The sequence below is a fragment of the Alligator mississippiensis genome, chromosome 2, assembly GCF_030867095.1.
Source record: "Alligator mississippiensis isolate rAllMis1 chromosome 2, rAllMis1, whole genome shotgun sequence".
Lineage (NCBI taxonomy): Eukaryota > Metazoa > Chordata > Crocodylia > Alligatoridae > Alligator > Alligator mississippiensis.
In genome coordinates, this window is record NC_081825.1 from 296,185,790 (window position 1) to 296,211,959 (window position 26,170).

At 47.3% G+C, this 26,170-nt stretch overlaps 1 protein-coding gene across 1 annotated transcript; it reads right to left on the minus strand.

Moving 5' to 3' along the window:
* Positions 1–1,654: 1,654 nt before the first annotated feature.
* LOC102572641 (uncharacterized) lies at positions 1,655–26,129 on the minus strand. The gene is made up of 14 exons (XM_059721353.1): positions 26,087–26,129; positions 20,418–20,503; positions 18,167–18,278; positions 17,194–17,329; positions 14,921–15,149; positions 13,983–14,105; positions 11,924–12,033; positions 9,809–9,890; positions 8,566–8,702; positions 8,333–8,443; positions 6,312–6,383; positions 3,420–3,555; positions 2,989–3,120; positions 1,655–1,669 (listed from the first exon to the last, which is right to left on the minus strand). Exons 1-14 carry the CDS (start codon positions 26,127–26,129, stop codon positions 1,655–1,657), a joined length of 1,524 nt encoding a protein of 507 aa, XP_059577336.1.
* Positions 26,130–26,170: the final 41 nt, after the last annotated feature.

Here is a 26,170-nt window from a genome sequence, read left to right on the forward strand (position 1 = left end):
TTGGATAGGCAGCATGTGCACTATTCTGAGCTTCCAAAAGTAATACAAAGTTATTGAAAGACAAGTTGCAAATTAAGGTGAATGTTGTGATGCTCCTCCTACAGAAACGAATGGGTCCATATGGCCAGGGCACAAGAATCACTAGCCAGAGGGTCCCAAGCAGGAAGCTAAAGGGACCAGGACATGGACAATGGCCAAGCTAAGCCACAACCCAGGACGCAGCTCTCAAAAAGGAGGGGTTTGGACTGAATCTGGAGCACGAGAGGTCAAGGCTGGAGTCTGAAACAAGACATCAGCAGGCAGGAACCACGAACAAGGATGAAGCCAAGTCAACAAACAGGGCCCAAGAAACAAGCACCAGGAACAAAGAGGCGGGACCCAGGACACCACGAGCAGGCAGGACCCAGGGACTGGGTCATTACCAATCAGAGAAAAAACAGTCAGGGAAAAAAGCCCGCTAAACTAAGGACAAGAAGCCAGTAGCCCAAGGCTAGGTAGGGAAGCCTCTGTCTTGAAGAGTAACCTCCTGGGCACCAAAAGAGCTGCCGCTTGTAAACAAGCAGACATGCCCATGGAGGGAACTGGGACCAGCTGGGGGTAGTCTGCCCACTGGCAGCCAGGCTCACTTTGTAACCAGGGCCACCCGGGGGGAAGTTAGCCGGTCTGCTGCCCTGGCTCCTGACATTAGCCTACAAGGCTGATCCTCTGACAACATTGCCATGTTCGCTGCATGGTGTTTCAGGCCCTGACAGATGTTAAAGTAAAAGCATGATGAGATCCTATGCAGGATCCCAACAATCAAGCTGCCTACCATGCCACATGTGTAAAACAAGAGGAGCAATTGTGGGATCCTACTTTAGATCCCATTGCAGCATACTGCCAGTGCAGGGGGAGCCCGATCCCAGCCCCCCCAGCCCCAGCAAGTAGCAAGTCTGGCTCAGCTGGGAGCCTCGATCCGCTGCGGGGTGCTCCCAGCCTCTGGAGCACACGGGAATCCCATACGCTCCAGAGACCCGGCGCTGGCCACGTGTTCAGTGCAAGGCATACTAGGGACCACCCAAAAAGTTATTGTACACATTTTGTGCAGTAACTTTGTTATTCCTCATTTTATCACACACTGAACGTGTGGCCAGGTTACTACAGCTAATCACATTTTAAGTATAATGTCTGTCAGGGGCCTCAGAGTCAGCCAGACAGAATCAAAGACATCAGATGAGGAGTTCAAGTCTTTGGCATTTGCACTGTCTGAAGCTGCCAGATCTGACAGCAGGGGCACATGAGAATTGATCTGGTGTAACTTATTTATCCAGGTCCAGCAAACACAGTGATAAAGAGAGGGCTGACAGGCTGGGATGTTTCAGACGCTGATGATGATCGATTTACCCTAATCTGAATCATCGGTATTGTCAACCCGAGAGCTGAGTCGCACAGTAGGGAAAGATCCCCTAGGAAGAGAGCTTGCACTACATCCCGAGCACAGGAGAAGGGCCTGACCTTTATGACTGCTCACAAAGTCTGAAGGAGTATGGTTTGGTGCTGTATTAGGGCCTTTGTAGACTAGGGTATATAGAACCAATTCAGGACTCCATTTGGACCTAGATGCGTACTTGTTCATCTATTGATGGACACATTTTTGGCATGGCATTCAGCTAGATCAGAGATACTCAGCCTGCAGCCAATGGGCCAGATCCAGCACCTGGTACTATGGCTAAGTAGAGACAGTTAAAAAGCCCAAGACTGAATCAATTCAGTCTTTGCAGGTTAGTCTCTACTGCAGAGTTCAACTGAGAAACAGCTGGACACACATTAACTTTTGATTCAGGAAATGCAGCCGTATGTCTGCAGTGGCTTGGGCCAGCGCTACAACATGGCTCTCTGGCATTTAGGCAGCATGGGCTGTGTGTTTGTTTTCTCTTCCTGCTGCCCCCGAGGTCTCTGGGATTTGCAGTCCAGAATTACAGAAGCAGGACTCTGCAGGGTTGCTCATAACTTTCTTTTCCTGCTCCCGGGTGCCTCTGGGATTTGTTGCAGCCAGCTGTAACTTTCAGTAAGTTCGGCAGGGCAAGGCAGGGCAGCTCTGTACTCAGGGGAAGGGGCATTTAACCCCCCTCCCTGGCCCCAGACCCCAGCTGGGTTTTACCTATGGGGGGGCAGCCCGTGCCTCCCCTACAACCCCACCCTGCCCCAATCCTTTGCCCAGCTTAGGGCTGGAGAGCATGCTGGGGGACTCTGATTTAACTTAAACCAGAAAGGGGTCTGGGATAGAAGTTTCATAAACTGGTTTCAGCTACATCAGTTAAGTCTGATACTTACTACATTCAACCAGATTTATATTAAACTGATTTCAGTCATTTTGAAACTGGTTTATATGCACTGAACTCCTGTTCTGTTACAGGTTTAAACCAGTTGCTGAATCATCACTTAAACCGGTTTATGTGTAACTTCTGTCCCTAGCCAAAGTCATTTGGTCCACAGGGCTCCCACAGCGCGCAGGACCAGGTGGAGGTGGCAAGGGGCGCTTGGCGCCCTCTCCAGGCATGGGACCAGGCAGGGGCGGTGCAGGGCCCGATCCTGGAGTGCAGGGCTCCGTCCAGCCTGCATGCCCCTCATCTGGCCCACCAGGTCAAAAGGTTGAGCACCACTGAACTAGATAAATACAGGCACAAACATATGGCTAGGAACATGTAAGGAACTTCATTGATTTCCATGGGAGTTAAGTGCCTAAGCTGAAAACTTCAGCAATACTTACTTAACACAGAAATGCCCCGAGCTGAAATTCCCCAGTTCTCAGTGTCAGCGCCGCAAACCAAGAGTGAATATGGGGTGACTCAATTTATCCTCAACCAGTTATTGGCGGATGGGTCATTCTCAGCTGATCCGAACAGGAATAACTACACTGAAATGGAGACGGCTGACAACTTGTCCCTACAGAAAATGTGTCGCCATATGTGAAACTCCTTGAGATTTTTTTTTTTTAATGACACTTGCCTCCAGAACTTTTATGCTTTCAATTTCTCTCTCTTTGTAGTCCTTGTATTCAGCTTCCTTTTTATCTAACACCTCGCCCAGGTTCTTGATCCGTTCTTCAGTCCGCATAAGCTCTTTTTCAGCTTTCTTGTTCTGGTGCCAGAAAGCAAAATGACAAGCAATAATTATTTCTGCAACATGCTCTGACTCCCCTGTAACCTTCAAAAAAACCTCTGGGCTAGTGAACAGGGTTCCAGGTTTCACTTAAAACACAGTGCCCACTGCTTTAAAACCGTTATTAATGGACTAGCAAAGCCAGATCCTCAGGCTTTGAAATGGTGATTTATACCAGCCAGCGGAGGAGCCGTTAAAGGTGATTACTTCAGCAGAACCAGCGTGAAAGACAGGGGGGGGATTACGGGATTTGTTACCGTGTCAGCTCATTAACCTACCTTCATAATTAGTTCAGTCTGCCGTTTTTTACCAACTTTAAGCTTCTCATTGGTTTCATTGAGGAAACTCTCGTCTGTTGTCGCCAAGAACTCCATGTGCTTTGTCAGGTGAAGGCGTTTCCACTCGAGCAGCGCTCTAGCGAGAAACACATAAAAGGTATCACCCGCTACGTGACACCACTGCTGGCTGAAAAACGAGCGTAAAATAACCCAGCAGACGATGGCTTTAATTGTGAGAGGTTCCCATCCGTCACTGCAGGGGCAGAGGCATTCCCAGGACCGGGGCGTCTCTCATGGAGAATACAGAGGAAGAAACAACATGGTCCGAGATGTTCAGTCCCTGGTTTTGTAAGGAGACGAGTTACAAGCGACTAGGAGGCCTCCGGGGAGAAAGAAGCCGATAGAGGCACCCAGAGCTTCCTCTCTGCAAAGAAGACAAGTCCCTCTTGGGCGGGAAGAGCAGCAAGTCTTTAGCACGGCTGAGTTGTGGGGACACAAACCTGTCCCTGGTGCAAGTCCTTGGCGTGCTGAGTTTGCTCAGGAAACCTCAGAGAAAACCAGGGGAAGATTTACTAGCCTCTTACCCATGAACTCCATTTATATTAACTAGCTTTTCCCCTAACTACCCTCTGCCACGGCGCATGCAGTTAAACAGACATGTGCTCCTTGCACATGAAAGGACTTTGATTTAGGAAACGGCTGCCTGGTATCCTAATCCATTCACCAGCGCCTCCACGCAGGGTGCAGGGTGCTGCAAGCTGCTTCTTGGCAGACATCAAGAATAGGAAATTAAGCACAGCACTTGTGATAAGGGGCTTGCGGTAGTCCTCGGATACCGTGTTTTCTTCCTTTCTCAAAGGTTTGCTGAAATGGTTAAACTGAAGAGAAGGGTCTATTTAAATGCTGAAAGGGGAAGAGTGGACCTAACTGGAAATGCAAAAATAATAACAATAATAATTGTAGGTCATTCTTGTTCTCTGAATTGTAGGGCTGTCCTAGTGAGCACAAAAGATGGAGCCCTTCGTGTTCACAGGCTGGTGTTTGGAGCATTCAAAGTTCCCACTGACTCCTGCAGTTCCCAAATGCTTCAGAAAAATGGGCCATAAAGCCTCAAAGCCTGCTCCTGCTCCAGGTTAATTTAATGGCAAAGCTCCCATTGACCACAGTGTCACAGGATCAGCCATAAAGAACAGGTTTAGGGACTATTTAGAAAAGCTGGATGTGTAGCAAGCCCATGAGGCCAGATGCAATACATCCAAGGGTGCTGAGGGAGTTGGCTGATGTGATGGCAGAGCTGCTGGCCATTATCTTTGAAAACTCATGGCAATCGGGGGAGGTCCTGGACCATTGGAAAAGGGCAAATACAGTGCCCATCCTTAAGAAAGGGCAAAAGGAGGATCCAGAGAACTGCGGACCAGTCAGCCGCACCTCAGTCCCCAGAAAATTCATGGAGCGGGTCCTCAAGGAATCCCTTTCTAAGCACTTGGAGGAGAAGGAGGTGATCAGGAGCAGTCAGCATGGATTCACCAAGAGAAAGTCATGCCTGACCAACCCGACTGCCTTCTGTGATGAGATGACTGCTCTGTGGATGCGGGGAAAGCAGTGGACACAATATACCTTGCCTTTAGCAAGGCTTTTGATACTGTCTCCCACAGCATTTTTGCAAGCAAGCTGAGGAAGTACAGGTTGGATGAATGGACTGTAAGGTGGACAGAAAACTGTCTGGATTGTCAGGCTCAACGGGCAGTGATCAATGGTTCAGTAGTAATCGATGTGGGGCTGCAAAGAGGATGGAGCTGGACTGTCCTCAGATGACAGAACAAGGAGCAATGGGCTCAAATTGCAGCCAGGGAAGTTGAGGTTGGATATTAGGAAAACTCTCTCACTAGGAGGGTAGTGAAGCACTAGAACAGGTTCCCTAGAGAATTGGTGGGATCTCCATCCTTGGAGATTTTTAAGGCCCACCTTGACACAGCTCTGGCTAGGATGATATAGTTGGGGATGGTCCTGCTTTGAGTGAGGGGTAGATGACCTCCCGAGGTCCCTTCCAACCCTAATTTTTCTATAATTCTATAAAATAAAAAGGAGCGAAATGAGGATACGGCAACAGAAACTTCCATAAGTGTCGCTCATCTGAAAAGCTCCAAGTGCTTCATTAACGTTCTGGTTTGAATATCAGTTTCATTTAACACATCACTGATAAAGAGAGACCCACCTGGTGAAATTCAGCTGTAGTCATTGCCCAAAAGTATCATGATGACTTAACGCAAGAGGGAAAAAGAATACCTCATCCAAATGAACTTGCAGCAAAATTTAAGAAACCAAAATGCAACTTCCCCGGCTGCAATTTCAGTGCCTTGCCCAAATTCACCACTCCTTATCTTGCAAAGAGTCTGATCTTCAAGCAGTTAGGAACTTGCTGTTATGTCTTATTTGACTGAATGACACAGAAGAGTAGAGCTGGAAGGGACCTCAGATCATCTAACCCAGTGGGGGTCAGCCTTGTTGGCAGGCATGCCACAAATTAGCCCCACGACCTCCCTAAGTGCCACTCTGATCCCCGTCCCCTGCCTGATCAGATGCTCTAATTGCTGTTCTCTGCCCTGGGCCCCCGCTTGATCTCCTGCTCTGCTTTCTGCTCCCCATCCAGTGCTCCCTCCCTGCCCAATTTGCAGCTCTCCTTTTTTTGCTCTCTGCCCTCTCTGAGCCTGTGGCCTGTCTCCTTCCAAGTCTCCTGCGTGCTGCACACGGAGGTTGCCCATACCGCTTGGGGTGCCCGTGCCACAGACTAGCCACCCCTGTTCTAGTCCAACCCCCTGACGTAAAGAAAGTTTCGGTAACTCATTCATCTTTTGGACTGTCTTAAAGCAAATGGCAATTTGTAAATTTTACCTCATCTCGCACTCTCTCTTTAAATTGTACTCCAGATTCTCGATTTCTCTTCCAAAATTCTCTTGCATGTTCCTGGGCGGGGAAAAAAGTTTCAGAAATAACAGGCCTCTTGTATGTTAACTTTGTGAACAACGACTAACACAGACGTCTTTAGCGTGGGGCCCGTTCTCGATGCACCCTGTCCCCGCCGGAGATGCATGCACTACAGGAGGAGACATGACAGGGTAAGAATTTAGGGCGTGTGTAGACGAAACGGGGGCCCTAAATGGAAGTGATGGGTTTTTAAAAACACTGCTTCAATTTAGGGCAAAGTAAACCCCCGTGTCGTGCATGCACCCATGCATATACCTGCCTCTCTGGCTGTGGAGAGGGGAGGACAAGCTGCCGGCAGGCAGAGCGGTCCTTGGGCTGCGGTGGTGCTGGTGCTTCCCTCCGCAGCAGCAGCGTCCCCCCAAAGTGGCACCTGCCTGCAAGCATCTGGCTCAGGCGGTCCCAAGGGGCACCGCAGCCATGGAGGGAAGCATCGGGCCCCTGCATGGCTCGGGCAGGCTCTGGGGGGTGGGGAAAGATTATCGCTTTTTCTTTTCTTGAGCGGAGCCTGCCTTCCCGGGCTGGTGCCAGGCTGCCTGCAGGGCTTCCCGCAGAGCTGCGGAGCTGCACAGAGCCCGGTGCTTCGCTCCACGGCTGTAGGACAGCAAACTAAGACTCCTCGGAGGAGGAGTTTTAGGTTGCCGTGCCCCAAGTCATTTAAGGCACATTATGCCACCGAATTTGCTACAACAGCTGGAATTAGGGTGCAATACACCGCCAACGCGTGCAAACACCAACACCATTAAAGTGGTGCAAAAGCATTTAACCCACTTTTAAGTGTGGTGAACACATGTCCCTCATTTCCTCTACACGTGGCCTTAGAAGCCAACCTGGCATCCAAATCCATTTGCAAACTGTTTCATTTATGCTGACTTTTAACTAGGTATCACTATTTATTCATGTACCATGCACCCCAAATAAGACACACACCTTGTGCTGGGAAGGCAGAATGAAGAAAAAAAGGGTTTTTTCCTTTTGACGGATTTCCTGTAACTTGCATCTACGCTCTGCCCCGGGAGTGGAGGGAGATCAGTCTGGGGTTTTTTCAGTCCCCGCTGGAGGGTGGGGTGGGTGTACTGGAGCCCCTCAAGGTGAGAGGACTCCATTTCATGCATCCCACCCTGCAGCACCAGCTGGCGAACCCCTACAATGAGCTCCTTCTGCTCCCTTCCCCCTCCCCTTCTGCTAGGAAGAGGGAGGGAGGGAGGGACAGGAGGGATGGGAAGCTGGCTCCAGGCTGCCACCAGCAGCTAGATCCCTCTCCCCCCAGGGACCAACAGTGAACTTCTGTTTGGTTCGGGGGATTGTTATAACTCAGGTCGTTTCCTGCAAAGTGTTCTCAGTCACAGTGGGGAGCTGCACTCCTGTCTGTGCTGAATTTGTAGCGGACAGTATATTGGTGCCATCTTTGAGCATGACCCCCGTGATCCGTATGGGACCCTTTTGGCACTGCTCTGACTTGCACCAGCAGCAGCCGTCCCAAAAGGCTACTCCACCTGCTTGAGATCAGTGCTCTGGGCTAGGTTCCCCTCAAACACATCCCCAGTCACAGAAGATCAAAGAACTAGTCATACCAAACCTACATAGCCCAGGGATCCCCCCTAGCCCTGCTAGGGAAGATTTATAGCCCTTGCACTACCTAGAAGGGGCAGTAGCTTGGTCTGGGATTTGGGCCGTGAGTTACACATTCAGTATTGTTCCCGTAATGTTTCCCTGAACTCTTGTTTGCGGGCACTTTGCCTGTAATAATAGCCCCCAGGCCATATCTCTCTCTCGTGCGCCCGGAAGCAAACCTTGTTGTTTGCAGGCTGGTTTCTGCATTCACTTCTCCATATAAAGTATCTATCCACCTTACATTTCAGACTCTCAAATTCAAACGTCTAAGCAGCAGTGAGGTCATTTCCCACAGCCAGGGCTGAGACGTGACGTACTCAAAGGTATCTTCAAGTCTCTCGATTTCCTCCTCCAAACTTTTCTCATCCATCAGGCGCTTGGCCACAGCCTCAAACTTCGCATCCAGCAAAGCTGCTAAGTTTTCAAGTCTACCAAGAGATAGAAATGAATGAGACCTTCACAGTAATGTTATTTTTCAGTAAGAAACCGCCACCTCCTGAAAAACCAGGAGATGGTTTTCTGTACCAAAGAGCTGGCAGTTTAAACCTACTCTTTTGCTGCCCCATCCAGCTTTGCACGCAAATGTTCTTCTTCCTTCATTAATAACTGATAGTGGTTCTTTTTAGATGCATTATCATCTTTAAGTTTTTTATTCATGCATTCAGTCTTGTGTAATTTTTCCTCGGCCTAGGAATAAACACCAACAATATTAACTGAATAATCATTCCAACTCTGTCTCCTCTACAGAATAGCATTTTGAACTGCCAACAGATCTTTCAGCAGCGAATCTGAAAGCACTTTACAGTTCATTAAAGTGGATGAGGCTTGTATTACCATTGCTTCACCCATCCATGGCTGCAGAGTTCCCTTCAAACAAGCCTAGGGAAAGATACAGCAATGCACACTGGATACTTTGGGTTGCTCCAGGATAGATATGCCTGTGCTGCAGTCACAGAGGTGATTGCAGAGCTGCTTCCATGCACTTGAGCTAGCTATAAAATAGTGAGGCTGGGTTTAGGTAGTAGCCTAGTGACATGAGCATGAAACTCAGCACACAGTAATTCATGCTGCCTCTCCTCCATAATAATAAAGTCCAGTGTTCATTCACTTCCAGCTCACCTAAAAATGTAACCAAGCACATTGTGAAATAGTTCTGTTCAATAATCGCACTTTCTGGGATGATGGAGGTGGGGCTGGTCCTGCTTTGAGCAGGGGGTTGGACCAGATTTGGCCTCCTGAGGTCCCTTCCAACCCTCACTTTCTGTGATTCTGTGATTGTACAAAAATAAAACGTACAATAATACAATAAGTGTCAACACATGCTCGTATTTATTTTTACAGCCACTAGGACCACTGGGTTTGCTAGAAACCAATGTTGCTTATGCACAAAAGAGGTAAGGATTTTTGCAGACAATACCTTTTATTGGAGAAGCTATTTAACTGGGAAGGATCTTGACAAGTTTTTGGATACTACTGTACCACGAGGTCCCTTCCAGCTATACAACTGGTCCAATAAGAGATATCACCCACAAAAATCCTTGCCCCTCACATTTTTATGGATCATCACAGTTACATCACCCCAAAACTATGCACCAAACTAATTCACACGATACCTCAGACTATGAAACCATGGAAGAAGGCCAACTGGTTGGGATTCTTGTTGGTGGCTCTGATTAGGTGTATCCATGTTGGTGTAATCTTTCTGTCATTTACACAGGCTCTTGCCCAATTATTAAATATATTAGAAAGGATTAACGTGATTAGTAAAAAAAAAAAAAGAGTCTAGTTCTTACCATTTTTATTTCATTATTTAAACTTTCTCTTTCTTGGCTAATTTTTGATTGCAGGACAAACAGGTCAGAATCAAGATCCTCTCTAACAAACAAAGCCAACGTAGAGATATTCAGGAGTGTAATTAAATAAAGGACGGTGAGCAACAGCTAATATTTTATGTTCCTATACTCATGTTCTTAAGCGTCAACACAAGACATGATAATTTGCTTATGTCTTCACCTTTATTAAAAACATATTTTTACTCATCATTTGGTGTTTCTATGTACACGCCTGAGAAGAATAAAACCCGTTAAGGAGGTAAGGGCAGACAGCGTTGGCAGTGTCATAGGGTTGGATTGCTGCTGTAGCCTCTCAGTGATGGCAATACCCGGTTCATGGAGGGTGTGGATTGGAAGCTGATGAGCACAAATGCATTAGTCTTGCTTCTGGTGGCCTAACAGAGAGTCCTGGGAGCATGAAAGTTACTCACTTCATTTGTCTATTCTGGGTGGTTCATGGGTTGAGCAAGGAGCCTGCTCCTAGCTAAGGAAAGATGCTTGGAGGAAGACACCTGATGTATAGGAAATAGGAAAGGAAAAAATACCTAGTGCCCTTCAGGGATATGGAAACACAAGAAGCCCATTGGATCTGTGCCCAAAAAATAGAGAAGGAAGGAATGTACCGAGTTTAACTAACTCACCAATTATATAACAGAGGAGCTAGCTATACTGGTGAGAAAAATCTACGTAGAAGAAAAAGCTCCTTACATTTCAGGATGCTACGCAAATATAACAAGGCAACAAAAAAAGGACAATGCTTTTGTCTCATGCAACCACTCCATAGGATTTGCTGTAGGAGGTTGTCAAGGGCCCGAGCCTGGAAACAGCACACATGCTTCTCTTTAACGTTACTGTGATGCGCACAGTACGTTACTGTGATGTGGTACTGTGACTTCTTTGTAGTCAAGAACCGTCCCAATGTCACTGATGCGCATCACAGTAACGTTAATTGTGTGTCAATGTGTACAGGATCAACAGCACTGTTCGATACTGGGCTACAGCTGGGTTTTTCTTCAAGAACAAAGCTGGATAGTTTTATTACCCAATGACAACACGTCCTTATTTCAAGTAGGGAAAATGGCAGTCAAATCTCAGGGTTCACAGCAGCAAGCTCATTCATGCAGGGCTCAGGGATTAGCAGTTTCCTCTTGGTTGGTTTTTTTTGGAGGGGGTTGCTTTTGAAACATTGGCTATTGGCCACTGGTGGAAGCATGGCAGGATTTGAACTGGAAATCTGCTTGGCTAAGAAAATCCCTGTGCTTTATATTGCCACCAGCTGGGAAACACTGCTTGGTGTGGACAAATAGTTAAAAAAATAGGGAAATTATAAGCGATATCTGTACATCAGTATCAATCTCCAGGAAAGGTGATTTACAAGCCCAATGAAGAAGCCATTTAGGGTGATCCACGACTTGGCTTTCCCTAAGGTCTCTTGTACCCGCAGGAGCACACAGGGAAACAGACTCTGCATTACAGGGTGTGCAGGGACTTCAGCTGGACAGGATGGGGACAGGGTGCTGGGTGTGATGTCTGACCTCCCCTGCCCACATCGCCAAAGCAGCAAGTGACAGTTTTGGTTGTACATACACCACCTGTGAATACTTATTCCACAGCAATTCCTTCAAATTTACTCATATATCATCTGCTTTTTTGTGTGTGCATTCCTGATGGAAATGGAAAGATTCCCATTGGCTTCTGTGAGCAGTGGTTTGGGTCCCAAGATCTTGCTACTTTGATTTCAGCCTTTATCTTTATTAAAAAAACCCATGCCCCCAGACAGCTAGATGATCTGCAGCAGTTTCGGGGAGGAGGCGGGGAAGCGGGAGAAGAAGGTGTTGATTCCCAGGGACAGCAATGGGTTGTGCGGCCGCCGTCTGGATTAGAAGCCAAGACCAATGTTTGCGAGTGCAGACACTGATTTGCGGTTGCTAGATTTGTGATTAAAATAAATTCCCGTATATATAGGATCTGACGGGTTTCAAACCAATACTGTTATTAATGTTCCTTAACAGTCATGCAAATGTTAAATGCTCATTTAAGTTTAGCAAAGGAATCAAAGCATCAAACGATACTCACTTCCTTTTGGAGAGTTCCAGGCCTCGCAGCCTTTTATGTTCTAATAACCATGTTAATTGCTCGATTTTTTCGTTCAGCTGTGCTATCTCACGGTTCTCCTTCTGAATGGCCTATTAAATACACAAACATTTAGTGCCAGTATGGGATATTACTACAAACAATACCCAAAGGACTCCTTTTGTTGCTGGCCTTTCCTTTCCTAAACATCATGGCTAAGTACAGCCAGTCAAGAAGTCAAAGTAGAGCGCCTTCGTTAACTTGTGTCTGCCCTGGTGGCTGGGCCGCTGCAGCACAGCCTGGCCCCGGTGCTGTCTCAGGATAGGAGCGGGACAAGATAGGGGAGGGAGGTCTGGTCTGGGGTTTTCCTAGCTGCACTTTCTGGGGAGGAAGGGAGGCTTCAATCCATCTGCCTTCCTCCTCCCATGCAAGCTGGGGAAACCTCCCTCCCCTGCCTACTCCCCCTCCCATGCTGAGGCAGCACTGGGGCTGGGACAGGGGGAGCAGGGCTAGGGGAAGAAGCTGCAGAGACACAGCCTTTCTCCCTTGGGCTCCAAATTGGAGCTCAATACCCCACCCTCCCGACCCAACAGCTAACATGTGTTGGGTCGGGAGGGTCAGTCTAACTCATGATGCTCTCTGTGAAGCACCGCGAGTTAGACTGGGGAGCTGCACTTCTGTCCGCACCTCTTAGTGGTTCATGGGGACCAAACTTCTGTAGTGTTACAGTTTTGAACTGGTTTCTGAACACTCATACCGGCTTATGTATAATTTCCATCCCTAGCCCATGTCACTTTTGTGTATGTTTTTCGTGTAATACCTTAAGTCACACTGGACTGTCACACACAAAACCATGGGAGTTAACTCGCACATAAAATCGAGATCCTCCCTTATTCTATACCCATTCAAACAAAAGACTCCCTTATCTCAAAAACAGGTGTATGCTGGACTCAGGCTGGCAGGCCTGTCAGGAGGAATAGTTATCTTCCAGGTTAGCACAGCTCAGCACCTGCTAACACAGTCGTGCTGAGCAGCTCAAAACATGGTTGCTCTCACTTGAGGTAGATTAACTCGAGAGCAATTAAACCTATGTTAACTTTGTAGTGAAGAGATAACTTAAAGACAGATGAAGACACTTGTTTTCAGAGAAGTTACTCCTATGAAAAACAGAGGAACGTGGCATTAGGTAGGTCATGCTCGTAGCCAGGATTAAGTGGATGGAGGGAAGAGTTAGCTTGATTGCCCTTTTAGTCCTTTTTGCTCTGACCTCTCCCTAAATTGTTTCTATTCCTGCGTGATTGCGGATGTGTTACTTTGTCCAGCTTATTTTTGAACATCCCAAACAACAGGGCTTCTATCACTTCCCTTGGTTGATGAGTCCATATCTGAATGCAACCTGCTGTTGGGATCTCTTTCACTGTGTTGTGACACACTCCCCGACTGGAGGGTGGATTTGTGGGGAAAAGGTGCACGTGGTATACAAGTAAATACAGTATATCTATTTTGGGGAAGAGAACAGGCGAGTTGTGCTTCACTGTGGCAATCCCTGCCCTAAATAATCCCTCATGCTCTTCGGCATTTGTATCTATTAAATATCTGTCGTGTCTTCTCTTAAGTCTCAAAAACTACCAGTGGTTCCACATGGGCAGTAACCCAGTATATAGGCAGAACAGGGTCATGAGTTGCTGCTTACTAATCTACCGTGTTCATCCTCTGAGCTTGTCTATCAGGAGAATTGGCTGGCATAACCTCACCAGATGAGACTGTATGGCAGCCAGGAGGAAGACTTCCTCCACGGTGGCACCCTATTCTGTATTAACGTCACTCATATGCTGGAGTACTTGAGGCAACAGCATCAGTCATTTAGAAAAGCCTTTTGTTTTTACCCTATCCCCAAAGATAACCCCTCCGTCCTTTTCCTTACAACTCTTCACTTATGCCTCTTTCCCCTACCTCAGGGCTCTTCATTTCATAACTGGACAACTAATTTTTTTTTCCTTTTAGGAAAAACACAGGTTGAAATAAGAAAAATCTTGCAAGAAGCCAACAATTTTCTCCTTACCGCTGCCTGGTGGGTTATCTGTTGCTGAATATCCAACAGTTTTGGAAGCAAATGTTCATATTCTCTTTTTTTCAATAACGATTTTGTCTTCTGTGCATCCAGTTTTGTTTTCATCTCTGCCTTCTACATGTAAAAACATCATTAGTTCATCATAATCAACCTAATGCAAATTGCTGAGCTTAAGAAAAAATCTTTAGCCTTGTAAACTGTGCGGTCTGAAGCCATTCAAGCAAAAAGCTGAGCTAAAAGAAAAGACATTTTCGCAGAGGTAATAACTACGTACCAGCTGTTCAAATCCTATAGGAAGGTATTATTTTTAATTCATGAAAATACAATATTAAATCCTGATATTGCAAAGACTTATGCACATACTCAATGTTACAACTTTCAACAGGATTACTCACTGTGCATTAAACCAGACACATGATTAGGCCTTTATAGCTCTAGGCCTATAATTTGTTCTACAGAAAAACACTTTGGCCAGATTGCAAGAAAATTAATTTCTTTCTGAAAAATGCCCTAAAAATGTCTCTTAAAGGAAATTAAGTATACTCAAGTACAAAGAACAAGTGCAGGAAAATATAACGGCAGTAAAATAAAGGTACTTTTCTTTTTTTCCCTCTGTTCATAACGGAAAGCAATTAAACAAGAATGAGAATTCACTGGGTATGTTAGGAGAATAAGCGATACATGCATACAAAAACCCCACACACAATACACAACCCCAATACCCACACAAGCACGCCCTCCCTCCTGATATAGAGCTCTGCTAGGACATTGCATTGTACTGTCAGAAAGCACAAACTGGCTGCATGAAAGCCAGCTCAATGCACTATTCCGCATAAGTATCCCATCACCATTCCTAAAACCATTTAATTTTTGGAACCATATTCACAGCTATACTTTTATGAGAATGGAGTACAGCTCAGGATCTTTACCTTTTTGTCCCATGCGTCTTTTTCTTCCTGGAGAAATGTCCTCTCTCTAGCTACGGCTTCCTTCAGTTCTTGCACATCTTTCTTTTTCTTGATTATATCTTGCTCTGCATTTTTGGTTTTCTTGTAAACCTCGCTTAAGAGAATCTTTGTGTTAACTCTCTTGGCCATTTGTTGGTTCATGAAGTCTACAGCTGCTTCATGCCGGACCCACAATTTCTCTTGCTCCTCACTGGAGAAAATAAACCAGAGACCATGGGCAGATCTGGGATTTTGGGAAGGGAGGTGCACCTGGTGTGCTGCATCATCACATACAACACAAATTATTTTCTCCAGGTAACTCAAAGCTTTACTAATATGCTAGGGGCCTAGGGTTATATCATTCAGTTTAAAATCAAAAGCAAAAACACATATAACTTGATTGGCACTTGCATTAATTTTCTATATCATACGCTATATGTTAAAACTAGGCAAAAATCATCAAAAGCTGTTGTTTCTTTATTCCTGTTGTCATTGGAGTTAAATGTACATCTCTTGCAGATTCATAAACCAAATACATAGCGTTCTTCAGCATCTTGACAGTGCATCCAGTGTTTCACCAACACTTATTTCCATATCTGAGCTGATGTTCAAAAGAGTTAATGTTTCCCACCTGAGCTGACATATTCAGATAAAGGTAAAATACAGTCTGCAGGGCTGTGAAATGGGAGCTACGGTAAAAGGAGCAGCTAATACACCGTAGAATTGCAGAAGAAAGGTTAGATTGATTAGTAGAAAATCAAGACCATTAAAAAGAGAGAGCGGGTTGTTAACACCCGTGGAATGAAGAGTTTAGAAGGAATCAGGTAGGTTATCATGAGACATTAATCAGTGGACTCCCTCACTGCTGCCTGAATAGAAATGTTGCTGTAAGTGCCGGGCAGTTGGTTTGAAGCTTTGGGTGGAGCAGGAATCGAAGGGGATGCAGCTGCACCCTCTGGATCCACCCCTGACGGAGACGAATTCTCCTGCATGCCTCCGAATCAGACAAAAACCCTGACCCAAGGCCCACTGAAGTAAAAGGAAAAATTCTCCAGTGTTGTAATGGACCCAAACCCTTATTTGCACTTTAGGATGAATAAAGCACACATTAGTGACCCAGACAAGGATGGCATCATACATGGGATAAATGGTGCATGTAGCAATGTCTGTAAGCGAGATCACAAGGGTCAAGCATATGGCCCGAGATCTGGCCCCTGGAGTTGCTCCATCCAGACTGCTGGGCTAATGGCGGGCTACTGGAAGTCGGGACGGTGGGCAGAGGGGGGCACGGCCTGGTCGACGTGATCCTTGTTGTTAGGTGGGCAAGGAAGGTCTGTACAACACAGCCCTCACTTGCCCTCTACGACTTGTGCACCTCCGCCATGGCTGCCGCCACCACCACCACTGCCACCGCTGCTGTTGCCTTGAGCCCTGGGGTCCAGATCTGGCCTGGGGCCTCAGCTGAGTCTGAGCATCTTGCTAATCAAGACAATCGACACTTGCTATTTAAATGCATCCCTTCCCGTGGCCTAGCATTCTCTCCATGTTTTACTTCTTCAGGCGTGGGTCTTTTCTTTTGTTCCCCTAATGAATATGTGCTTTTTTTCTAGTTCCATTAACAAGTGGCCCAGCTATTTTCAAGCACAGAAAGAATTAAAAAAAAAAAAATCAAGTTTCCTGATATGGAAATAAGCTGTGACTTTTTTTCAAACAGCTCTAGTGCCCTGGCAGAAGGGGTTAGAAACACAATCTGGCAGAAACAAGGCAAATCCCAGCCCAGCCCCACGTGCCCACGAAGCAATGGAGAATAGGGCGCTCCATAGGGCAGACGGGGCTTGCCATCAGGGATGCTGGCAGAGAATTCCTAGCTCGAGGCTTTCTTTAGTATGTTTTCTTTTTGCCCGCTGGAGAGTGGGATATGGGTTTGCAAAGTCAAAATTATCATTGATTTTGCCTTTCTTCTGATGCTCTTCATTGCAGGTAGAAGACTCCCCCTCCTCCTCCCCAGACTTGCAGTCAGTTTTCTATCAAGCCAGTGTATCTTAACAGCAGGGGGCAGGAAGCTCTAGACCGTGACTGCTACTCAAAAAAAACAAGATTTTCTCAAAAGCAGAGCTCATGCGGCAGCAAAAAGCTGCTGAGGAGCACGTCCTACTGCCTGTAGGAGTGACGAAGCCCCCTGGCTCCGATTCTGTTTTATTTCTTCCTAGTCTTTTCCCAACATGATTTTACTTATGCCCGTACAAATCACATACCACAAGGTGGCATTCTCCCTTTCATAAAGGGTTTGCTTCTGATCCAGCAGTTCGGTTTCACGTGTGACGTCCTTCAGCGCAGTCTGCAATTGATGGATCTTAGCAGCGTTGGCTTCACGGGCAGCCGAAACGAGAGCTAGAAAGAGATTTGTTTTTTAAACGTGCTGATCTCAACAAAAAAAAGCATGTGCAACAACACTCTGTCAGTGGATTGGTATCTGCAATGTTAATGTATCGCCGGACAAATGTCACCTGAAAGTGGGCAGCGGTTCTCTTACACATTTAAAAAGCAAAACCTTATTTCAGCAACTTACTGCCCCCACATTTTGTCCAAGTTATTTGCATTTACAGACTTGGAGAAGCCTGCTGCATTTCTACTGTACTGTACCTTTTCCACATTTTATATCAAGAAACCCCCTTGGGAAAGGAATTCCTTGCTAAAGATACAGAAAACCACAAAAACAGGGGCACTGGAAAAGGAGGAAACAGATGGGAGGCGTGTGTTTGTGTGGGGGGTGGAAGGTGGAGAAAGAAGCAGGGATGAATCTGTACATCTTGAGATCTGGAAAGTGTTGAGTTTCACAGGCTGGGAAGCACTGTTATCCCCATTTCACAGATGAAGAAACTGAGGCAAAGTACATACTAGAGACTTACCCCCAAGTTTCCCAGGAAGTGCAAAGCACAGTTGGAACGAGAGCCCAGGGGCCCAGACCTCCTGTTGTGACCCTACCCTACGGCTGTTGTCCCCAGCTACGTCTCACTCATGTTAGTCGAATCAGAAAGTGCCAAACGTGTCCCCATTCACCAGCAGGTTCTGGGAGACCATTTACTGTTCTTAATGATGCTTATTTTAGATCAGAGATTTTTAGTCCTATACTTTTTGTTTTTGCTTCCTTTATGTGACGACTTCTCCCACGACAACAAAGCTCAGCTCCCACACAGTCTCGGTCGGGGCTGGCGGAGCTGGCTTTACCTGTCATCTCCTCGGTAATCAGGTCTGGGAGGTTCTGGATTCTGAAACGGAGATTACTGTTTTTTATGGTCTCCTCTTCTAGAAGTTCATGGGTGCGTCTTCTTATTTCCTCCTGACAATAAGCAAATACCCGGTCAAGGGATAAGAGCAGGTTAGAGCAAAACTACTTAATAACAAACATCTGGAAAAGATTGTCTCCTCCTTTTTATACAGCTACTGCTATATACAGGGTCTTCATAAAGTCCTTGTGCACTTTTAAACTTGAATAACTTAGGTTATAGGTATGACAGAAACAATCTGTAAACGGCATTTAAAAGCAAAGGTATTAAAGTGTTAGGACAACTCGAGTACACAATGCTAGACTTCAACATAACCACCATTTCCTTCTCACAGCTGATATGGATTTCAATTCTGCTAGTCCTAGTACACAGTTTACCTTCACATCTACAATAGCCATTTTTTGTTTGTCAAAAGATCTGAAATAAGAATAAATTCGTTATTACTTATGAAGTTTTGCATTGCGTACGCTAGTTGTCCTAAAACTTTAATAAGTTTGCTTTTAAATGCTGTTGACAGATCGTTTCCATCCTACCTACAACCTAAGTTATTCAAGTTTAAAAGTGCACAAGGACATTATGACGACCCTGTATTGCCACCCTAACCACAGCCATGGCCTCTCCTGCTTTTCAAAACAAAATACCCCCCACATCACCCCAAAAGCCACGCTAGGATGGCAGCCAAGCCCCGGCCACACCGGCGGACTAGATTTTGGCTTCTCACCTTCTGTTCTTGGATGGGAGATGGTCTAAGCAATAGAGACCTACCCCCGTCAAAAGCTGTTCTGGGGTGAAAGGTTGCCAGCTGGCCTGGACTCAAACTGAATTTCTCTCTCTTGGCTCTTGGGCTTTTCAAGAAGCACCCCTAAACACTGACAGGGGCCCGTTTGGGTCACCCAGCTCACAGTTTGATGCAGTTTTCAGCTCTTAGATGGTAAGGAAAAAAGATTCATCCCAAAATAAATGGTGAATTGGGCAGCTGCCTGTATAGCCCATATCTAATGCCTGCCCCGGCGTTTTATGGCTTTCCTTGTGTTGCTATCTACTACCATCACCACCCAGGCAAGACGGAGAGAAATGATGCATCAGGTTCACTTTCCAAGGTGTCAGTTCTATAGGCCTACAGTGGCTTGTCATAACACCTACCCGAGAAAAAGTAATTGGTAGTAATGTAAAAGAAATGAGATGGGAATAAGAGGTTTTCAATCAGCTATGAATTACATTCTTAATCAGTTGTAAAATGGAAAACTTAGGAACATTATAGCCTGTTGAACCGATCGCAGCCAATGACATAAAATAATTCACTGATGATGGATTACCGAAGGAATGAGCTGAAACAGGCAAGTTAGAGTAGCCCTGAAGGACAAAAGGAGAGTTTTAGAAAATGCCTTTGAAGCCACTCTGACTTTAATGCCAACCGCAGGGCTATGACAGATGCCGATTGTCCAAGACCAGCCGTTTCCCAGAGAAGAGATATCGCATAGGGCCCTTTACCACGCACGCTGGAGTCCTCCTTTGTCTTTAGAGAAGACCGCTAAGAATTACTCCAGAAAAGAGTGAACTGGGGTCACAGGTCAAAATACCCATGTCAAAATGATTTATTTAATCCTGGTTTCCCTATGGTCCTTGCTACCATCGCATCTGGGAAACTCACAACCGTGAATGGATGTATCCTCACAGTCCTGAGAGGGAAAATATTTTTGTCCTTCATACAGATGGGATTAAGAGGAGAAGGCGCATATCCTGCAGACAGCTCTGTATGAGCAGTCCTCTGAAAACTGGAGCCTAAATCCCTTGCTCAAAATCAAGTCAATGCTAGAGATGGGAACACAGCCCTGATTTTGAATCCATCTACTGCACAGACCACATGGCCATCCTTCCTTTCTTGATCTCAGTGGAAGGGCATACTTTTGCACTAAATATAAGATAGTTCCTAGGGTAACACAATCCCGTATTTGCGGGGCTGAAACCGCAGTTCAGCTCACTGAACACCTAGCCCTTGATCAGCTGTTTGGTTCATGCTGCTCCAGTTTGATTTCAGTCATCCTGATTTCAGACAGGAGCTGTCCCTCGTTCTTTGAGGCGAGACTGTGACGCACAGCACAGAAGGCAGTCATTTCACCTCACTACAAACTGTAAATCTTTCCCATATACCAGTTACACGAAACAATTAAAACTGCTAGATGCTACGTTACCAGTTTCTTAATAGCTTCAATAGCAGCTTCCAGATGTTGCACCGTTTCCTCGTTGAATACAAACTCTTCATTTTTCAATTGTTTTTCTGCATTAAGAACAGTGTAAGATTAATATCCGGCACTTCGTTTTCAACTTTTGAGTTTTGCAACACTGTTTTGCAAGGGTTATTCTAAAAGGGAACCAAATTTACTCCAAAACTATTAGGAATAGGTCTGTCATAGATTGGTACAAGGTAAGCACCTTCTGCAATCCTTCACCCCCTGTCAACATTAAAGACAGATACAGATGTTGCAGATTAAACAGTCACAGGAGAGGGCCATCGTGTCTAATCACAAAGTGATTACCAGTTTAAATTCTGCAGAAATAACCTTTTTATAATCCTCAGCGTGGAAAGTCATTAAGATCAAATGAAAACTACAGATCAAAATGTTTTATCTTTAAATGTCAAACTAAGATGCAATTAATCTCAAAATCCATTTAATGGCTTGAATCATTTCTTCTTTCTCAACAAGAATCATTAAACGGCATCCGTTTGAGCCCAAGGTGAGACTGCAGTCGCCAGAGAGGATACTTTTTGTGTTGCTGAAGTTAATCTAATTTAAACTGGAGTAATAATTGCAGGGCTTTGGGAAAAACCAAAACAAGGGTCTTCTTGACAGCAGCGTGTCTTTTTTTTAAATGCACCTGCTTTTGGAGGTTGGAGACTACGTCTTCACTAGGAAAAAAAATGCATTCTTAACCGGAAATAGCAAATGCAAGGTGAAAACTAACTTGTCAGTAGTTTTAACATAAGAACTGTCTGACTCCGAGGTGGGCAAGCACTGGAAGCAGCTGCCTAGAGGAGCTGTGGAGTCTCCATCCCCGGGCAGTTTGAAGGGCAGGTTACGCAGACACTTGGCTGGGATGGTTTTGTCAGGGATGCTCCTGCCTTAAGTAGGGGGCTGGGCTAGATGACATCTTTTTTCAGCCCCACTTTCCTATGAGCCTATAAACAGGCAAACTTAAGGACTAGGGCCTGATCTTGCTCAGCCCTATAGGTACCTACACAGGGTCTGGGCAGAATGTAGGTGGTTAAATCACAGAGAGCAGACCTAATCAACCCTGCCGCAAAACCGCTCAGGGGCCTCTGTTTTGTTTCAAGAGGTCTAGACATGGGCTACGGCAAATGCAAAGTAATGATGTGATCACCTACGTAAGGTGTTTAAACCTACCCAAGCCTGTCGTGGTCCAAACTGGTGCTGGGAAGCAACTAAACTCTACCCAAGTCCCTGATCCCTTTAGGCAAGGACAGGGCATGGCTAGCAACGATCTGATGTTGAGTGCATGTGGAGGAGGAAAAAGAAGTAGCCTCTCTCTTCCCCCAGCATTATGGCAAAATCATTTGCCGAGGATTAGGAAATCAGGGATCTAGCATGTCCCCAAATGCCTGACCCCGCTGCTTGCCCTAGGCTGGGTGGAGCCCTCCCCACCCGTCTTGTTGAAGCTGGATGGAGAGCAAAAGCCTCATGCAATCGAAAAGGAGCATGACGCTACAGCTCAGTGAGGAGGGAAGAGGACCTGGGATGTGGTCCCTGCTCCCCATTTTGTTAAACAAAAAAAAAAAGTCTAAATATAAAATGTTCTCTTCAAAGCTCGCTACATCTGTCATATTCACTACGCCGCAACGTGCTACTCTCTGGACATAGCAGACCGGCAGATGAGGTTGTCCCTGTCACTGCAAGGTAAGTATTCGAATTCCCGGTTATATTTGATTTTAACAAATCAGATATAAAAGTGAGACAGGCATCTGTCTCATCACCTCTCTCCGCGCCCAAAGACAATGGTTGATCAATGTGTGAAATGCATTTAGTTCTCCAACGTATCACCAGAAGTGGAGGTCAAAGTTGGCTTCAGGTGAGATCTTGTGTTACCTCATCTCATCTCACCCTATCCCACTTCTCTGACCATCACGTCTTGGCTTCTAGACTAAGTTGGTTGAGGCGAGGAGCTCCATTCACTGCACGTTTCTACAGCACCTGGCACACCTGAGCCAGCCTTATAATCAGGATGACCTCCCTGTAGTCACGGAAATTATAATTTGGAGATGCCCCCTAACTCAGGAGACTGAGGAAATTGGGAACTGGGAAATGGTCCTTCAGTTAGAGAGTGGCTAGTTAAAGAGAGAAGAGAGAAAAAGGATCTATAGAGGTTTGCCTACTGCTCCACAATAAAAGTTCTCATTCAGTTCTTCTCATTCATGCCTAATAATTGTCTTTATTGAACCTGGTAATCACCACACTACCAACGGTGTTTCAGGCCTCATGAAAAGAGACCTGCTTAAGGATAGGAGGTTCAGGCTCTAGCCTCGGGCAGTCCTTGGTCTCTCTGCTGAAGCTACCAATGGTGGATTTTGGTAGCTTGGCTTATCCAAGACTAGTGATTAAATGTAACCTATGCCACCAAACAGTTATCAGACCATAACACTATTCACCAGAGTCAGACATGAAATGGTAACCTAATGGAAAAGTAGTCCACAGCCCAGCGCCACTCCAAAGAGCCTGTCCAGCCGTCCAATACAATGCATTTTGAAATGAAGTCAGAGAAGGGGCTTTCACTACTTTTCCAAGAAAAAAATCCCACAGTCTAATAATGTTTTCCTCCCTGCGGTGCTCAGTCTAATTGCTTTCTTTCCTTTAGCAAATCCGATCACTCCTCTTCAGCTCCCCCGGTTTAAACTCACCTAAAACAATTCTTCCCTCTACATGGTGCTGCATCTTTCTTCCCAAATCATTTTTTTCTTGTTCATAGTAACTGCTGTGCCTCCTTCACAAAAGCTTGAGCACTAAATTGCTGGCTGCTGAGGTTTCTGAATGCTGCATCTCTCTGCCCTGAGAGCAAATTGTGTTTCTTGTGAAAGACAGAGTGATAAGTGTGCTTCTAGAGGACAGATTTATCTTCCAAGAAAGGCCTTTTGAGACCTGCATAACCAGCTTCTTGGCAGATATTGCCTGGGCAATATTAACATTCAAGTTGATTCAAGGACTTCTAACCTCTTAAGAAAGCCCCCGCAGGGAAGATGCTGTTTTGAGTGTTTGTCAAATTGCCTTTCCCGTCAGATGCCACGTGCCCATTTCCGAGCCTCATAAGAGACCACAGGCACCTGTCTCAGCACCTGAAGACCATACTTGCTCGGTGCACGAAATGCATTTAATCCTCCAATGTATCACCACAAATGGAGGTCCAAGTAGATCCCTTTGTCATAAACAGTCTCCCCACTATGTTAATACCATGCCTTGGGGATGTGGGGGTAGGATTTACTCATGTACAAAGAGTAATGTTCACTGCTAGTCTTTTGAAGAGGGCAGATTTGCAGAAATCAGGAACAGTCCGGCAGCATAAAGATGGAGAGACCCAAGATAGATAATCACTCACAGGCTTGCCAAAGTGTCTGAGGGTCCCACAGAGTAACCAGATGGCCATGTACAGGACAGACCAACCAAAAAGATGGAGGCAAAAGCCACAGATAAAGATGGCAGACACCTCAGCAATGCATCATCTACATGCAGTGATCATTTCTTAAGGATTTTTTTAACTCAGTGATTTTTAGGCACATGTTGATCAGCTTAATACAACAGATTGTGACCTCTAGTGTGAGCAAAGAGTGCGGAGCAGCCACAGACAGTACCGCTGTCCTAGCCAGAGTTTAAGCAGGTATTTATCAAAAATAAGAAGTCAGACTAATACTCATCTTCAAAATTAAGCCCTGATCCCACAAGGAACACGGCACAGATGCAGGGCTCGGTTGGCAGAAAGCTCACCCCAGTGCTGGAGCCTCAGTGTGCCCAGCAGAGGGGCAGTGCGTCTCATGCACACACGGTTTCCCAAAGCGGGTGCACGAGCAGCAACTCAAACTGCAGGGGCAGCTGCACCCCCTGCTCCCAGCCTCCTCTGCCCCCACCAGTCTGGGCAGAGAGTGCCACGGGAGCCTCCAGGGACTGTTTTTTAAGTCCCAGGAGCAGTGGAAAACCCCCTTCCCTTCCCCTTCCTGCTCAGCCGCAGCCTCCCCTCCTCTTCCTCCTCCCACCCCAGTTCCCCTGCTGCTTTCTCCACTGTGGGAAGCTCCAGTCAGCCCCGCTGAGCTGGGCCTGGGTTCAGCTGGGGAGGGGACAGTGGTGGGAGCCTGGTGGGAGAACAGGCCCCCCACCCTGCCCGGAGCTGGCGCGGGGAAGGGGACCCCTGTCCTTCCCTGCTGCCCTGGGCTCTGGCCCCAGCTGCACTTGGCCCTGGTGCAGGGGGCAGGAATGGCTTTGGGGATGTGGGTGAGGGGTATCTCTTTGAGCAGGAAAGGAGGGAGGATTTTTGCCTACTTTAGGGACTTTAACAGGTCCTCAGAGGCCCCGCTGCGAGCAGCAACCCAACCGGGACCGCTGTGCCCCCTCTGCTTCTATCCAAGGATGGATCCAGCCTTCAATGTGGCAGAAGACCTTAGCTTCATAGATGAGATTCAGAGATGTTACCTGGGTCGGACGGGACCTCAGCAGGTCGAGTCCGACCCGCTGCCTGGGCAGGAAAGAGTGCTGGGGCCGGCCCACCTAGCCAGGTGCCTGTCCGTCCAGATATCCTGCGTGTGCTTCCAGCGGGACAGCATCAAACCACAGACTCGTGGCCCTGCTTCCCTCCGAGCTGGGCTGGGTGCAAGGTCTCCCCCTCACCCACGCATGAGTAAGAGGGCGCTGGCTTAATGCGGCCTCAGCGGCAGGCAGGACACCCCAAGCCCACCCCGGGCAGAGAGAGCTGGGGGGGGCCGTGCCCGCTGGCTCCAGGAGTGGGCAGTGCAGGGAGCAGCAGCAGGACATCCGGCTGTGTCCGACTGTCCCGGGTGGGGGTCTGCCAGCCTGTCCCTGCACGGGCTGGCGGCAGCATCTTCCTGTCCCAAGGGGGCTGTCCATCTATCCATGGGGGGCTGTCCGTCTGTGCATGGGGGGTGCAGCACTGTCTGTCCCAGGTGGGGGTCTGCCAGCCTGTCCCTGCAGGGGTTGGTGGCAGCATGTTCCTGTCCCAAGGGGGCTGTCAGTGTATGCATGGGGGGGTCTGTCCATCTATCCATGGGGGGGCTGTCTGTCTATCCATGGGGGTCTGTCCATCTATCTATGGGGGGGCTGTCCACCTATCCATGGGGGGGGCTGTCCATCTATCTATGGGGGGGGCTGTCCGTCTATCCATGGGGGGGCTGTCTATCCATGGGGGTCTGTCCATCTATCTATGGGGGGGGGCTGTCCACCTATCCATGGGGGGGGCTGTCCATCTATCTATGGGGGGGGCTGTCCGTCTATCCATGGGGGGCTGTCTGTCTATCCATGGGGGTCTGTCCATCTATCTATGGGGGGGGCTGTCCATCTATCCATGGGGGGCTGTCTGTCTATCCATGGGGGTCTGTCCATCTATCTATGGGGGGGGCTGTCCATCTATCTATGGGGGGGTCTGTCCATCTATCCATGGGGGGCTGTCCGTCTGTGCATGGGGGTGCAGCAGTGTCTGTCCCGGGTGGGGGTCTGCCAGCCTGTCCCTGCAGGGGTTGGCGGCAGCATGTTCCCGTCCCAAGGGGGCTGTCAGTGTAGGCACGGGGTGCCGCGCGGGGGGGTGTCCGTGTGCCGGGGGTGCCGCACGTCTGTCCGCGCCGCTCGCTCACCCGCGCCCCGCAGCCGCCCCAGCGCCGCCGCCGCCGCCGCCATCCGCGCGCCGCGGCCGGGCTTTGAAAACAAACGGCGGGGCG